This window comes from Mytilus trossulus, chromosome 6, assembly GCF_036588685.1.
Source record: "Mytilus trossulus isolate FHL-02 chromosome 6, PNRI_Mtr1.1.1.hap1, whole genome shotgun sequence".
Taxonomy (NCBI): Eukaryota; Metazoa; Mollusca; class Bivalvia; order Mytilida; family Mytilidae; genus Mytilus; species Mytilus trossulus.
In genome coordinates this window covers 20,404,820-20,422,859 of record NC_086378.1, presented here as the reverse complement: position 1 = coordinate 20,422,859, position 18,040 = coordinate 20,404,820, and the positions used below count along the sequence as shown (strand labels likewise).

The following is an 18,040-nucleotide window of genomic DNA, read 5'->3' as shown; positions in this document are numbered from 1 at the left end:
TGTATTTAAATACTGGTCAAGTGACAGTTATCTTAGGGAATATGGACAGTCTCAATTGTCCATCTTTTTTAATATAGCAAAGTGATTATCATCTCCTTAGAGGGTCAATATTTCAATATTTTATTAAAATTGTTTTTTAAATATCAGTCAAGTAACCATCATCTTGTGATATAAAATCAATATCTAAAAGAAAACTTAATTTTCTTACTTAAATAAGGTCGTTAGTTTTTTCTTGTTTGAATTGTTTTACATTGTCTTATTGAAGCCTTTTACAGCTGACTACGCGGAATGGGCTTTGCTTATTGTTGAAGGGCGTACGGTGACCTATAGCTGTTAATGTCTGTGTCGTTTTGGTCTTTTGTGGATAGTTGTCTCATTGGCAATCATACCACATCTTCTTTTTTATATTTAGTCATCAAGATAACAAAAAATTTACTGTGGACACATACACAAATATGAATTATTGGGAATCTCCATTAGCCCCTCAACTGCTTTGACACAAATTAAAATATTTAATTTTACAACTTGAGAATCTAAAATCTCATTTATCATTGGTTTTGTACATAATATGTTATATGTCATAATTATAAATATCTTAGCGGGAAAGTAATGCATTATATTTCTTTTCATTTATCAAGTTTTTCAAATCAAAACATGAACAAATATCCCAAAGGCACTTAAATTTTATCATGAAATTAGATGTATTGGTTTAACTTAAAGCCCCAGTAGTAAGAAAAATTGAAGACAAGAGCAATGATTCAGTCATACAATAAACTGATGAAGGAATCTCAACCTTGCGTTCAAAACAAATAAATACATGTAGGTTTAGTACAAGTGCTATTTTCATGAGAGTCCAAGACCTTTGTAAGTCTCTTGTGTATAGCAGGTTGGAAAATTAAAAACAAATGCTACTCGTCCTCCTATGAAAAATCAAGTAAATATCTGCATTCATCACACAGTATATAATAATGCCATGGTAGAATGGTGGAAAGACAGAGGAAATTTTATGACAATTTTAAAACTATCTGCCTCTGCCCACTATTGCATAATAATTGATCATTTTCTTGTTATTTTAGAATATGTATATTGCAGCTGGTTCTTAATTCAATTATTTATATACAGACATCCAACTTCACCATTCTTAGACTTATTTATAAGACATAATTAGAATTAGACCCTGTCATTTATTAGAAACCATCCTGCTAGTAATAGAATTGAAAAATTGGTGATAAAACCTTCAATTTGTAGAAAAATCAATACAGAATTATGTAATGGAAGGCTGATAGATAAAGAAAGCTTTTCTGTTGAACTTAATACAGAATTAAAACAACATCAATGTCACTTGATTATTTGCAAAACATTTCCAGTATAAAATAATATTCTTGGATGAACACCATACTGTGTGTCACAAAAAGAGCTTTTTATTCATTCTAATAGAATCCATTGTGTAATAAGAATTATACATTGTTGCTACATATTAAATTTTTTTTTTATATCAGAATCCTACATTGGTTAACCAATTTGTTTGCAAATGGTCGTTTCCATTTCATATCAATCAAAAGATATTATAAAATTTTCTGGAATTGAAGTCAAATTTGCTCAGTTGCTATCACAATGCCTTACAAAAAGCCACCTATATCAACCATAGTACATCTTGTCCATAATATTCTCAATACCTTACAATTTTTTTTAATAGCACTAAGATATAAGAAGATGTGATAGGAGTACCAATGAGACAACTCTCCACCCAAGTCATTATTTGTAAAAGTATAATAAACATGTGAAAGCTCTATCAAAGGCAACCAACCCATAATTAAATAATATAAGGGCATATACCACAAGCAAGGGTACTGCATCCACACAGCACGAGCAACATACCCTGCAGTAAATAGATATAAGAAGATGTGGTATGAGTGCCAATGAGACTAGAAATTTTAAGCAGTAGCAAGAAAACAGGTTTACACAATAGATCATTTCTCTCACCTTTTTTACACGAACATTTTGACGGGGAAATGTAAACTTTTCGTATTGTTGTCACATCTTGATGACAACAACTATATCTGGCTGTGACAAACATTGTGTGTTTACAATCGGTGTGACTTTATTACTGAACTTTTCCATACATATAGTTTGCTTTGACTTTGTAGGTTATTGTCCAGAATTAAATACTGTGTCAAATGTTTGAAAGCCACTGTTTGTTAAAACCACAAGGTCAATGAAGACATCCTCAGGTCATTTAATTTGATTTTCTCTCTTTTCAATAAAAATCACAAATGAATGTTAACTGTAAATGGACTTAAAATATTTTGACCTAATATAATCCATCTTTCCACTGAAAACTGTACATCTTGATTAAAAATTCTACATAATAATCCTTATTTTCTTCTCTAGTTACAATTTTTATAGTTTATATCCTTTTTTACTTGTATGAATATTAATCATTTCTTCACATTTTTACACTTCACAGTAACAATCCATCATTTAATAACCACAATTAACAGTACGTTTTGTAGACATATTAGTCGCAATGGACAGCTATTACGTAACTGAACTTTATTCACAACCATAAAAGATGCACAAATTCCAATATGCAATTATCTGTTTGTTGGGTTTTTTTAGAAAATCAGAGTGCAGCACTCAACCTTCATTGATTATTTATCAATAAGGATATATATTCTTGAATGTGAAATTTACATTATTTTCCATTTCCTTATTTTACTGCAAATATATTTGTTCCAAGGCATCTGTATAACATTCCTATAATCTAATAGCTACTAAAATATTTATTCCTTTTACAGATATATGTTGAGCATAAATAAAACTGGTGTAAGTTTCCTTTCAAACTGATGACTTAAAAAATGCAACTATGAAAATTGCTGAATGAATTATTCACTTGTTTTATTCCAGTTAGAAAAACATTTTAACATCATCAATATAACAGTTCTCAACACTCCAGCGATTTTTAAAAGACTGTCATTGATAAAAGTTACAAGTTTACCACACATAATTACATGCTTCAGGTATTTTACACAAATTATCTCCCTTGAAAATCCTTAAATGTCTTTTAAAGTTGTTTTTTTATCTCTTTTTCATATATGATCAGATCCTTTGATGATTCAAATCACACACATTTACACTAAAATTATTATTAGTCAAAATCTTTTGAAACTCTATATCATGCCCAAAAATTTACAACTATTTGTGACGTACTGTAAGGAGGCACAGACAGAATTAATGTATTAAAGTCCAACTCTAAAATGCATTTTAATCCCATAGTCCATCCAGATTTAATCAGATTAGCTTTTCTGCACTTTTTCTAACGCCAACTGATCATAATATTCTTGATGTTTTTCGACCAATTCAAAGCATACCAATATTGTGAAATAAAAACCTATTACTTCTGTCCTTAATTTTATCCTTTTTAAATTAAATTTCAAATTGTGTGGGTTGTTAGTTGTGGGTGGCTACCTAGCATATCTTGATTGCATTTCTAAACTGTTAAAACTATCTTTTTGTTTGAAAGGAAATATTTTGATCTCGGTAAAGGGTAGCCAATTTTTATTGATCCATTGTCACTTTTTAGATAAAATAAATCTCCGTGTACACTCATTATACCCCAATATAAACAAGGGTGTGACGGACCACTGATGGTACTCTGACAGGTGATATATTGCTGTTATAGTCAGCAAAAAGACTTGATCAAATTCACTGATCCCTATAGCTATTAAATACAGGCCATATTATTTCAAGTTATCAGTATTTATTACAGAAGAATTTTAGACTTGAAAGTTGAAAATTGTGTAAAGTGCAATCAGAACAATGTAAAGCAAAAAAAATATAAAAAAAAATAATGTAGTGAACTACTTTTTATATAAAAATTCGATAAAAAGAATCTAGACAACCTGTACAAGAAAGACAATGCATATTTATAGCAATGCAGCTTTTGTTACAAAATCAATCTTTTAACATGAAAGTGTGTTGGATTGATTCCAAGAACTGTCTAGACCAATCATTTATTCACATTTTATTGAACCTCCAAAGAAAATGTTGCCAGTGTTTATAAGTACATCAATCTCTTGTTGATATCACTCAATAAAGAAATACAAGTTAAACTTCATCCCCATTAAAATAGTGAGGAAAGAATAAACTTTGCTGCATCACTAAGAATTAATTGTCATGTCAAATTTGGTCTTTTAGAATAATCTTCAATAGGTTACAGCCTGCATGCATCTTTCAGCAGAGACTTGTAATGTGTAAAATGATGTAAAGGTTTTGTTTACAGGAAGTTGTTGAGTGATGAATCTGAAAGCTCATCAAATGGTAAAGCTGACAGGACAGACAGAGGTAAAACAGTATACCCAATTTTTTTTAAAGTGAGGTTCAAAGAGGGGGTACAATTAATTTCTACTCTACAATATGTGAAAAGTAATAAATACTTTAATATTTCATTTCACCACAAAAATTCAAAGTATAAGAATAAATTTGTTTACCTTTGTTTCGTGTTTCATCTTCTGATTCTGAATCAGTTGTCTCCCCTCCTTCTGGATCAACTGAAACAAAAATTGTTAAAGTCATTAAAAAACTTCAAAAGAAAAGAATTTAAAACTTCGAAATATTTTTTTATGACACCAATAAACTAAAGTAAAAAAAGATAGGCATGAAGACTGTTCCATGTCTAATACTTCTGAATGTCTAATTTGTGAGCTTAGCTATCAATTTCTGAAGGTAGCTTGACAAATGGCAGTAACAGTTCAGAAGTTTAACAAGAATGTGTCCAAAGTACATGGATGCCCCACTCGCACTATCATTTTCCATGTTCAATGGACCATGAAATTGGATAAAATATATAATTAGGCATTAAAATTAGAAAGATAATATCATAGGGAACATGTGTACTAAGTTTCAAGTTGATTGGACTTCAACTTCATCAAAAACTACCTTGACCAAAAACTTTAACCTGAAGCGGGACAGACGGACAGACGAATGAACAGACAGACGAACGGACGCACAGACCAGAAAACATAATGCCCCTCTACTATCGTAGGTGGGGCATAAAAATAACTGCTACTGTTGAAGCAAATACAGCTTAACAATATGATATTCAGTTCTAATGGATACCTTGGATTTGGGTGGTGAATGTCACCATTTTTTTTTTATTAATGAAAGTATTTACCATCAAATCCTAATTGTTGCTTCCATAACTCTGCTCTTGATGGCGAAGGAACTGGCTTGTTCCCTACAATCCTAGGACTATAAGTCATGGGAGTCTTAAACACAGGCTCAGCTCTCTGTTAAAGCATTTAATGAAAATATAAGCAGCAATTCATATACATTATCAAAATACTAAGTATCATCACAATTTTTTTCAATTATATCAAAATTACTTTAAATTTATTTTACTTTAAACCTTTTAAAATGTTTAACACTGATTTACAAAATTTGCTTACAAATGGTTCAATTGTTAGTACAAGGGAAATAACTCTATTTTTACAATTGTCAATTTAAAATATCAAAGAATTCAGCCTTAGTTCATAAAGCTCTTCCTTTGTTAAAAGTTCTTATTTTTTATGTTCTTATGGAAAAAATTAGCAGAAAATCATCATCCTACAATGCATACATATACATATAGCTGGGTTAAATTCCACACAATTGCATATGACTGTATGCATGGAAGTTTAAAAATAAATAGTAATCAGCTGGTGTTAACATTAAAAAAACATTTTTAAACTGTTTGTTACAACCAGGATAGCACATAATTATATTCATTACAAAACCTTCACTTTTCGATTTTTTTGTAATCAAAAGAACTTTCTTTTTTCAAAATTGCAGACTAAATGACAAAGCTCTCTGGAAATATCAATACTGTTTTACAAGACTACACAAGGCTAAAATTTCTAAAATATTGATATTATGCATAATATAATATATCCCATCGAAACTTGAAATAACAGGTATCACAGATGAAGTTAAGTCTGTATCAAATCTTGACTTACATCTGGAAATTATAAATAAGGGTTGGTTGAGAACAAGATTTTACAACAAAAATGGAGGATTCCAGCTTCCCAATTGTGAACTTTACATTATATGTAGTATCATTCCAGCTGTCCCTGGGTATGGAGTATATCTCCCAGTTGATACTCCAGAGCTTGCATTTTGTATATTGATCTAGTACTTGATAGAGGACTGCTGCTTACAAGGAAGCTTTTGAACCAAGGGATTTCTAATTGGTAAAAATGAAGTATTGCTATCAATGTTTATACAGATGCCATCAAGAGTTGGTTCATCGTTTAGGAATAACTTATAAGTTTGCATATATACTAAATTTCTTACCTTAATCTTAGGTGTTTTATTCATCTTCAAAACTGCTTATTTTTTCAATCTGTAAGATAAATTATGTAAACGTTAAATTTTATATGGGAGCGTTTTAAACCTGCCAACTGTCACTTTTTGTGGGGGATTTCCCCCATGGAGGCTCCCAAATTGAAATTTTGAAAGAGCAATTTTTTCCACAATTTTAAACAAATCAATTAATTTTACAATGACCGTAGGCTTATAAAAGTATGGAGAAGCCTAAAAACAATATTAAGATGTATTTGAAGGCCCTCTTGAAGCTTGTTTAGGACTATGACAGCTATCTTGCATGCAAAACCCCCATGGGCATTTTGAAAAGTTGGCAGGTATGGCGTTTATCACTTTATATACCATTCCCTAAACATTTACAATATATACTTTAGTTTAAAACTAAGGGCCTCGGAAAAAAAATCTGGAAATATTTGATTAAATCCTCTATTTATTTTTGCCTTTAAATATTTTTACTAAGAGTAACAACCATTTGTTCATGTGTTGTTTAATATATATCAACTGAAAAAAGAAGTTTTTATCTGGAAATATTATTATTTTTAAGTTCAGAAGTGTACATACTTAAGTAAGCCAACAATAGTTTTTATATTCAGTACTTGAAATATGCTATTTGTTTGTTTGTAAGAGAAGTTTTTAATTATTTCATTGATTTCCAGTAATAAAATATAATGTTACTCTGGATCAATTTAAGAATTAAACTTGTTTAGAAAATAAATAAGAACTTTCTATTGACAATAAAATGAAGAAAACTGTTTTAACATATTTAGTTTTTAGACAAGTCTATAAGCTTTTGGTAACAAATATCAATTTAAAAATATTTCATAAATGATGAGATTTAACCAACAGAAAACATAAATACATGTACTCCTTACTAACCTGCTTTATAATACATCTGTATCCTTTTCACTATGAATTGACGGGTATATTTTATATCAAAGAAAAATATAAGGAAGCTTTATGTCAATGGACATGTTTACAAGAAATTGTTACAACAATAATAGTGACAACGAACAAAATATTAACATACAATAGAATATATAATTATATTATTAACAGAAAACCCCAGGAGAACTTAGTCTTTGTAATTTTCAGAAACCAGCTAAACAAATTATTGACTTGACAATGGTATAATAACTGTGTATAACAAGACATGGTACGGCATAGTTGTAATAAAGTAAAACCTATTGTATATACCCATCAAATCAATATAACAAATAAAGCTAGTTAAATACACTTCTCAAGTTGTTAAAATAAATATAATTTATATTGTTTGACAAAGAATTGAGATTTTAAATTCATGTACCCTATGATATTACTTAGTAATTCACAAATCTTAAATTTCCTTTGATGTATTTAGACAGTTTGATACTAATGTGTTAATCTTAATTACTAGATACTCTAGATTTGGCAATATATATACTGTAAACTATCTGGATTTCTTGAAATAAGTAGGTACAGTATACTGAACAAGAACACATTTTTGTTAAGGGTCAGCTGAAGCCTGCCTGTAAGTCCAGAATTTTCTTGCTGTATTGAAACCTTGGGCTTTTTTCTGCACACAGTTATCTCTTTGACACATTCCCCATTTCCATTAATAATTTTATGTAAACATAGTTTACTCCTAAGCAATCTTCTTTATTAACCTGTATGGATAGATGGACATCATACCAGGAATCAATGAATGGGACAGCAACACCATAACTCAATGGTCAACAAAATACTCACATAAATAAATGAATCCAAGGTAAAAAAAATACATTGAATGTAACAATCAACATGAAGGGTTACAGTGTGTGTCCCCAAGGCCTTTTAGAACAATGGTTATGACCATGTTTACCAATCACCACAACCACCTTAAACCAAAACTATAACTTAATTAGGGTCAGAGAAACAAATGGTCTGATGCAAAGACAGGAAAACATAAACACAGTAAAACTATTGTATGGCATTAAATCATTTGTTTTGAAAAAATAAAACCATACTAGGTCATAATAATTTGCATTTTAACTAAACTATTAATAGAAAACACATATATCTGTTACTTACTGGAAAACAATGATCCAAAAACCTCACAGTTAATCCTTAAAGCCACAAGTTAATCTGGATCTTAATCTCTTTCTACTTTAATCTTCTCAATGCATATCCCTGTTGTTTCTACAATCTATGGACATAAAACTTTAGATTTAAATTGAACATAAAATTACAAATAAATCATAAAGCTTAAAATAATTCAGTGCTTTTATTTTTAACTGAGAGATTGAAATAAATACATATTGTACATATACAGTGTAACCTGCCTAATCTGACACCTGAGTATTCCAACATCCTGCTTTAACTGACATATGTTCAAAGTCCCAAAATAAGCCTATCTTTACAGAAAAACAAGAGTGCCTTCTTTACTTATCATTGATATTATGTTGATAGTCCTAAGTATTAAGCTTTATTAAAAACTGTCTCATAAACTTAACATTAACCAAGATAACTAAACAAAGACCACTAAACCATGAAAATGAGGTCAAAGTCAGATGAACCATGCCAGGCAGACATGTACAGCTAACAATGCTTCCATACAACAAATATAGTTGACCTATTGCTTATAGTTTAAGAAAACAGACCAAAACACAAAAACTTAAAACTGAGCAATGAAGTGTGAAAATGAGGTTGAGGTCAAATAAAACCTGTGTGACGGACATATAGATCATAAAATATTTCCATACACCAAATATAGTTGACCTATGGCATATAGAATTAGATAAGAAGACCAAAACTCAAAAACTTAACTTTGACCACATGCACTGAACCATGAAAATGAGGTCAAGGTCAGATGACATCTGCCTGCTAGACATGTACACCTTACAACCATTCCATACAACAAATATAGTAGATCTATTGCATAAAGTATGAGAAAAACAGACCAAAACACAAAAACTTAACTATAACCACTGAACCATGAAAATGAGGTCAAGGTCAGATGACACCTGCCAGTTGGACATGTACACCTTACAGTCCTTCCATACACCGAATATACTAGCCTTATTGCTTACAGTATCTGAGATAAGGGCTTGACCACCAAACTTAACCTTGTTCATTGATCCATGAAATGAGGTTGAGGTCAAGTGAAAAATGTCTGACCGGCATGAGGACCTTGCAAGGTACGCACATACCAAATATAGTTATCCTATTACTTATAATAAGAGAGAATTCAACATTACAAAAAATCTGAACATATTTTTCAAGTGGTCACTGAACCATGAAAATGAGGTCAAGGACATTTGACATGTGACTGATGGAAGCTTCGTTACATGAGGCATGCAAATACAAAGTATGAAGCATCCAGGTCTTCCACCTTTTAAATTATAAAGCTTTTAAAAAGTTAGCTAACGCCGCCGCCGCTGGATCACTATCCCTATGTCGAGCTTTCTGCAACAAAATTTGCAGGCTCAACAAAAACCTGAGTATTCAAACACCCTGCTTAATCTGACATTTTTTTCTGGTCCCCAGTGTGTCGGATAGCACAGGTTACACTGTAATTTCAAGGTGACATAATACTGGAGTACAATAAGACAATAGAATGCTTACTTGCATAAAATATTTATGTATACAATATACAAGATACATGTCTCTATCATAATTGTGCAATGATTTCAAGTCATCTATTGTTTGGAGGTAAATGCATAAAGATTTAGGTGTATTTATTTTTTGACACCTAGAATTTTGTAATAGTAAAGTTAACTATCATGACTATATTAATGTCCCTCAATTTTATATGCACATACTCGTCATATTGTATTAATGCTAGAACTCTTCAGTTCTGATATTCAAGAATTATGTGGTTCTTAAGTTAATTGGTGTTTAACAGACCATATGCAATACTATTGTGCTGTTTTGTAACAGTCTGTTTTTATTAAGTAGAGGAAGCCAGAGTGCCCAGAGAGAACCACTAAAATTTGGTCATGTGTTGGTAGGAAAACTGAAAATTCTAGTAAATAAAGATAGGAGCTGAGTGTACCTTCCCTGTGTGGGAATTGAAACTTACAAACTCAGTGTTAATAGGCTACTGATAAAGTAGTTCAATTTCTTAGACCACTCTGCCACACAGGCCTCTTAAACATGTTTTAAATATTTAAATACTCCATTGGCATTTGATATATATGAAAAAGTAAAATCATAAATCTTAAATGACCACAAACCAACCTACAAAAAACAGTACTTTTTTTCATGCAAAAATTAAAGAAATATTAGCCACTGAACATTAAGAAAATGACTACCAATTAACTATATCAATCAACACTTAATAGAATACATGTAACTATAGTGTATACTATCATTCGTTAAAGTGCATTAATGTCTAAAATAGAAATAGTTCATTTGCACAAAAATGTAAACTTTGAAAGACAAAACTAAGGAAACACAAGCATAAAGCAAATAAATCTTACAAATACATTACAAGCTTCTGTAAACTCAACCAGTCCCTATCCTTAGAATTTTGTTTATCTTTTAATTCTCAACAAGTAAGTTATCTAAGTTGGTATGTGTCCCAAAATTTATGTTTTGTTAAACTAGCTCATTCTTTTTAACAACTTAAGTTCAATTTTTTATTATTGAAACAATTTTTATTTTAGCTTACCTTTAAAAGAATAAGTTATGTTTCAAGTCAAATAAATCAATTTTCTGCTAGCACTTTATCAGATGTAAGCAAACACATTAGGAGTTTTTCATAGTTAGTCCTCACTTATATCACATGGACAACAATTACCTCTATCTTAATGGAGAAATAATCCATTTACCACATAATTTTTCATTTATCACTTAATATTCCATTTACCACCTAATAAATTTCACGTTCTTTCTAAAAATTGTCTTTAACCATAAATAAAGCCTATTTTATTAACATATACAATTAAAATATCATAAACCACTCCCATTTAACATGCCCATTCTATCTACTGGGTTAAAATCTACACCTCATTCTAGATTGGTTAAATAAATAAATTGCCATATTAAACAGTAATTTAATAACTTTATTTAAGATCTTTATCATTTTACCCTCATGAATGTAAATAAACCAACAATGAAGACTAACTTACTTCATAAATTCTATCTTTAAAAAAGGTAATTTAATAGATGAGTGTTGAAAAAATCAAACTTTAAAAATATTCTGTTCTTAAATAGATGAGTTTAAGTAAAGGTCCTTGAAAGCTTTTGAGTCAAAAATCATGAGAAAGGTTGAATTCATTATTCAAATATAATGGATGATAAAAAATAATCTCCCAAAGTACTCTTATTCAATTTATGTGGGAAGGTACTTTGAAATTCCCAACAAAAGTATTTTAAAACTATCATCAAGACAATACAAAGAATGTATGTACATTTTTAGATATACAACTCATCTAAACATCAACCCAACAATGTTAGATCTGTAAATTTGCTTTCGATATATCTTTTCATTTTTTGGTCTATAAATTATTTAAGATTGCACTACCAATTTCTTCTTAACAGAATGTGCTAACAAATCATTTCAGATTGCATACTGTGGATTCATTTATTTTCCACAGGATTGAGGAAAACTTACACTTTCATGGATATTTAATTTCATGGTTTTGCCAAAAGTCTGTATACAAGCCAATGGAAATTTTGCAATTCGGTGAACATTTAAGTTTGAGGTAAAATTGTAGCCATGAAATCCACGAAATCTGGTATCTAACGAAAATTAATGAATCCTCAGTGATGCTGAAGACAATATTTGATCCCAACATCCTGAAAAAGGTCCTGCCCCCCCTCCCCCTGATTAATTATCAAGACTTAAGCTAAGCTTTACGACAACGTAAGAAAAGTCATATGACATTAGTAAATAATAATTCTATAGAGATTTGACTGAGCCTGTTTGTCATGGTTTACCACAAAATATAACCTGGATTTTAAAATCATATTGAAAGATAGTAGATAGTCAGAGAAATAGAAGGAAATAGCATATAAAGCAAAATGCTGTGCCACCATACTGAATATTCACAAGTTGGACATAAATACAATTAAAAAAAAAACAGTTCTTCATATTTTGCAAAATACATCTATATGAACCAACAAAATGTAACTGAAAACATGTATAATTTATTTAAACTTAAGATTTTTACTTTCAGAGGATAAAATTATGTACAAATGGAAAGGAGTAGGTCCAGTAAGACCCCTTTTTAGCCCCAAAATATAACAGTTTTACAAAATTGTTAAAATGTAAACTTTTAGTTATTTATTGGACAGTAGAATGCTTCTGCTACATAAATATGGGCTGTTTTTGACAATACAATGCACATATATTGAGTACTAGCACCATTAAGTCATGCTAAATTACTGAAATCTTCACGATTCTAGCATTTTAGTTAAATTTTAGACGGTTTTCGTGTAAAACGAAAGTGGCTGCATTCGTGTTCATCCTTTATATTGAAATGTAAGTTGTATTATATGATAATACATAACATATATAAAGGTTGAGGATGAACACGGCTACGGCCACTTTCATTTTTGACATAAACATCTGAAAAGTGTCATTTTTCTGCATATTTGGTAGATTTTTCATATTTGAGCTTGAATCGGGTTGTTTTTAATGACTAAATCAGTTAAAATCTTACACATACACTAATTGATTCAGATGAAATAGACACTTAGGTGTTTAAAAAGTGGTCAAAATCTTTCGTAAGATTTACCTGAAATTTGAGGCCAAAATCGGTCCTTACCAGACCTACTCCTTTACTCAACAAAACAAAGACTATTTTACAGTGATTATATACAAACAAGGAATACCTTACTTGAATAGTATCTCCCAAACAACCACTCAAGAATCCTGTTTCCCTTTTATCAATACAAATCACAATTTGACAGATTTAAAATTGTTCTGATATTGATCTGCAGATTAGCCCTGATCAAATAGATAAATTTTTACCTACGTTTTCTTGTGAATTTGTAAGTCCTTGTCATAGGCACTCAAACAATTTTGTCTACTCATTCCATGTTATTCCTCATAGGATATCTGTGCTGATATTTCTAAACCTATAATGAAACAATAGATTGTATTTGAACCATGAAATATTTAAATATCTTATCATTTTTACATTGATTATACCTTTTTAAAAACACAATGCATGTGGATTGTCAACATTAAACCATGAGTCAGGCTTTTGCAACAAATTCAAACATGTGCATGTTGATAATACAAATGTATAAACATCCTATATTCTAATATAAACATTCAAATCATATTTCTGATTTAATCTAAAATGTATACATTTTGTTCTATTAAAAAATTTAGAAATTTAAAATCTGAGTAGAAAATCCGTTTTAAAACTTGAAAATCCATGTTCAATGAATATAAATACAATTAAAGCAAACAAAAACAACAACACAGATGGTAACCTTATCTAAAAGTTTAATTACTTCCAATTACTGACAATCAATAAAAAATCGACAATATTGCATTTACGTAAGTCTTTCTTACCTATATGTCCAGAAAAAGTTCATCTAAATACCAATAAAATTCCACATTTTTGTGCCATATCACAAATATTGAATTATCCATGCATAGAGATTTTAAATGATATTAAGTAACACAATACAAAGTATTTAAACAAGATTTACAACACCACATGCTTTAAATGGTTACATTAAATCTTATTTATTTTAGAACTTTAATTCCACAATGACAGGAAATGTTCTGATTTAATAGACATACGAAATTGTCTATCTGAATTGTAAAAAATAAGAGTAAACAAAGGTAAATTTCAAACAAACATGAACAGTACCAATCCTAATAACTACTTTGTAGATGACTGTAGTCCTATTAAAGTATGATGTATATTTTTGTACTTATTAATTCCAAAGTTATTATTCTGGTACTGAGCCCTGACACTGAACCCCAAAGATTCATATATTTTAAAATTATGTCTTAATTTGTCAATATACATGTAATAAAAATAAGCCATATATGTTTATGTTCCACCCCTTAAAAAAGTGATCAGTTTAAATACACCAAAGAATGTGACAGGGATACACACTGCTCATAGATATACAATTTGGCTTTTTGAAAAGAATTTATAAATATTTACGAAAAAAACCAACCTAAGTTTAAAGTACAACAAGCTTAAAATATATAACTTACCCTTAAAGAAATATATATGTAGCCTATGTTTTTAATGTTAACCGTATCTGACAATCATGTTAACCAGAATCAATACCTTCTCCTTAGAGACAGTTTACAAATTCAGGTAAAATACATTAAAGTAAACGGAGAAATCAGATAGTGTTTCCCTAACATCAATACATTAATTAAAATAGCATAATTGACTTGTATTCTTTAGCTATCAAATTTTCAATTATAAAACTTTCAATCAAAATTATGCAATAAAAACTGAATGTGTATTGAAACTGTATTGTATTATTGTTGCATAATCTTGATTTTGAATAGCATTTGATTACAAATCACAAAACGTTTAATGCATTGCTGTATTTGCTGAATTCTATAATGTGGGATTATATGTAAATCTACCCTGAACATGAATAAAACAAAATGACTCCTCCTAGAAACTTTTTAGATAATCATATTAATTCACACGGCCAGATGAGATTGTGGTGTAAACATATTTAAATTCCTATCAAGTTTAATATAGATTTTACCAATGTCCTTCGCAATGTCGGTGTTTGCATAAATATTTAGCAAAAATTTAATTTATTTGAAACTTTATTCAACATATGCTATTATGATTGAAAATGAGGTACTTTTAAGATGTAAAATGTATACAACTAAAGGACTTTAGAATTTTGATAACATTTTTAAGTGCGAAAGCAAAATTTATACCAGAAAGGTACAGCAATTACTATTTATTCTAACATAGAGACATTTATTTCACAGTACACTATAGTATAATATAATTAATATCCAAGAATAAATGACATAAAGTTAAAGGGAGAGAAGTCACCCTATTTTTAGGAAACCTGACAGTACAGAGAAATTAAAACTAGAGGCTCTAACGAGCCTGTGTCGCTCACCTTGGTCTATGTGAATATTAAACAAAGGACACAGATGGATTCCTGACGAAAATGGGTTTTGGTGATGTGATTGTAGATCTCACTTTACTGAACATTCTTGCTGCTTACAATGATCTCTATCTATAATAAACTTGGCCCAGTAGTTACAGTGTCAGTGGAAAAAGTTAGTAAATATTTACAAATTTAATGAAAATTGTTAAAAATTGACTATAAAGGGCAATAACTCCTTAGGGGGTCAATTGATCATTTTTAAACTATATACCCCAATGATGATTGTGGCCAACTTTTGTTTAATTAGGCCCAGAAGTTTCAGAGGAGAAGATTTTTGAAAAAGATTACTTAGATTTACGAAAAATGGTTAAAAGTTGACTACAACTCCTTAAGGGGTCAACTGACCATTTAGGTAATGTTGACTTTTTTGTAAATCTTACATTGCTGAACATTATTGCTGTTTGCAGTTTATCTCTATCTATAATAATATTCAAGATAATAAACAAAAACAGAAAAATTTCCTTAATATTACCAATTCAGGGGCAGCAACCTAACAAAGAGTTGTCCGATTCATCTGAAAATTTCAGGGAAGATAGAAATTGACCTGATAAACAATTTTGGGACAGGTGAGCTCAAAAAGGAACTTTATGTACTATAGCTAACTAATCATTTACTAATATACTGTTTACAGCTGAAGGACGCCTCCGGGTGCGGGAATTTCTCGCTACATTGAAGACCTGTTGGTGACCTTCTGCTGTTGTTTTTTTATTTGGTCGGGTTGTTGTCTCTTTGACACATTCCCCATTTCCATTCTCAATTTTATGTTTATTAATTTCAGGTATCAGTCATCCTTATTATTAAAGCTATAAATCTAGGAAGATGTTGACTCTCATTTATGACTGATACTCAACTAACAGCTTAACCACAGTGAATTTACAATGCCAGTTCTACAGTGCCCTATTGACGGCTGTAATTGGAAATCTCAGGACCTGGATGAAGCATTTGCTGCTGCTCTAACCACTGCTCTACAGATTCATGACAGAACCGTCCACCCACCTCTGGCTCAACCGTCAACACACAAGTTAAAATTAGATCCACCTTCTATAGCCACAGGATGTGATCCAGATCAATGGTCTGCATTCACCAGACAGTGGAAGATGTATAAAACAGGGATGGCGATCACAGACAATGTCTTGCCTACAGTCCTTTTCTACTGCTGTGACACTAATCTGCGTACAGATATTATGCGTGACCTTCAAGGTGATGTTGCTAGTATGCTAGAGACAGATCTTTTAAAGGCAATCAAAAGGCTGGCTGTCAAAGAAGAAATCACACGAGTCCAACGCATAAAATTGAACAGGATGACTCAATCACCTGGTTCAAATATCAGAACTTTTTTGGCCAGTCTCAGAGGCCAAGCATCACTGTGCCAGTATAAAGCAACGTGTAAAGAATTAGGTTGCAACCATATATTTGACTATAGTGATGAGATAATAAAAGACAATTTAGTAAGAGGTATTGCAGACCCAGAAATTATGTCTGACCTGCTAGGTGACTCCAAGACAGATAGAACATTAGAAGAGACTGTATCATTTATTGCTCAGAAAGAGCATGGTGAAGTCACAAGGAGTGCAGTAGGAGATTCAGCTAGTGCTATGAGTGCCACATGTAATAGCCACTTTAAAAATTGTACAGTGTCAGATTTGATTGTCAACAAAGGATCTACATGCATGATTATAATTTTTAACAAAAACATAAACCAGATGCTCCGCAGGGCGTAGCTTTATACGACCGCAGAGGTTGAACCCTGAACGGTTGGGGCAAGTATGGACACAACATTCAAGCTGGATTCTGCTCTAAATTTGGATTGTGATTAAATAGTTGACACAGCATAGGTTTCTGACACAGAATGAATGTATTCAAATGAACTTAAAATTTTTGTTTTCTCTTAGAGCAATTCACTATGCTGTTGAATATTAATCCTCTAAAAAAAATGTTTGAAGAAATTTTCTTTTTATCTATGAAATTTCAAATGAGAAAAATTGAACCCAATTTTTTAATCACATCCCCCTTTCCCTTATTCCAAAACTAATTTCAATTAAAATATTCTAATGGAGTTTGCAACAATTACTACTCATTTAAATACATCATAAAATATTAAGATGTAAAAAACTGCTTGTTATCACTGAATGGTAAAGATTATTTAAATTTATCAGTTGGTAGTAAAAAGTGAATATACATTGTATATTGTATATAACAAAGATTTAAGTTGATTCTGGACAAAGAAAGATAACTCCATTTAAAAAAATTCTTGCAGTTATTTCTTGCTTACTATACTGGACAAAGAAAGATAACTCTTAATTAAAAAAAAATTTGCAATTTCACAATATTGTGAAATTAGATATTTCTTGCCATTGCACAATACTGTGCAATTGAAAAGACTTGCTATTGCACAATACTTAATATAATAATTTTAGATCCTGATTTGGACCAACTTGAAAACTGGGCCCATAATCAAAAATCTAAGTACATGTTTAGATTCAGCATATCAAAGAGGCCCAAGAATTTAATTTTTGTTAAAATCAAACTTAGTTTAATTTTGGACCCTTTGCACTTTAATTTAGACCAATTTTAAAACTGGACCAAAAATTAAGAA

At 30.5% G+C, this 18,040-nt stretch overlaps 2 protein-coding genes across 2 annotated transcripts in view; one reads left to right on the top strand and one right to left on the bottom strand.

Moving 5' to 3' along the window:
* LOC134722399 (kinesin-like protein KIFC3) overlaps positions 1 to 14,044 on the bottom strand; it is a 48,882-nt gene extending 34,838 nt beyond the window's left edge. The window contains exons 1-6 of the mRNA XM_063586018.1: positions 13,847 to 14,044; positions 13,299 to 13,401; positions 8,407 to 8,521; positions 6,331 to 6,379; positions 5,174 to 5,288; positions 4,491 to 4,550 (exon numbers count right to left, since the gene is read on the bottom strand). Coding sequence (XP_063442088.1) covers positions 4,491 to 4,550; positions 5,174 to 5,288; positions 6,331 to 6,354 — 199 coding nt within the window. The 5' untranslated portion in view covers positions 6,355 to 6,379; positions 8,407 to 8,521; positions 13,299 to 13,401; positions 13,847 to 14,044. The remainder of the gene's footprint in view (positions 1 to 4,490; positions 4,551 to 5,173; positions 5,289 to 6,330; positions 6,380 to 8,406; positions 8,522 to 13,298; positions 13,402 to 13,846) is intronic.
* On the top strand, positions 13,997 to 17,264 carry LOC134720913 (uncharacterized). Its single transcript, XM_063583478.1, has 2 exons — positions 13,997 to 14,122; positions 16,223 to 17,264. Exon 2 carries the CDS (start codon positions 16,323 to 16,325, stop codon positions 17,163 to 17,165), a length of 843 nt encoding a protein of 280 aa, XP_063439548.1. The 5' UTR covers positions 13,997 to 14,122; positions 16,223 to 16,322; the 3' UTR covers positions 17,166 to 17,264.
* Positions 17,265 to 18,040: the final 776 nt, after the last annotated feature.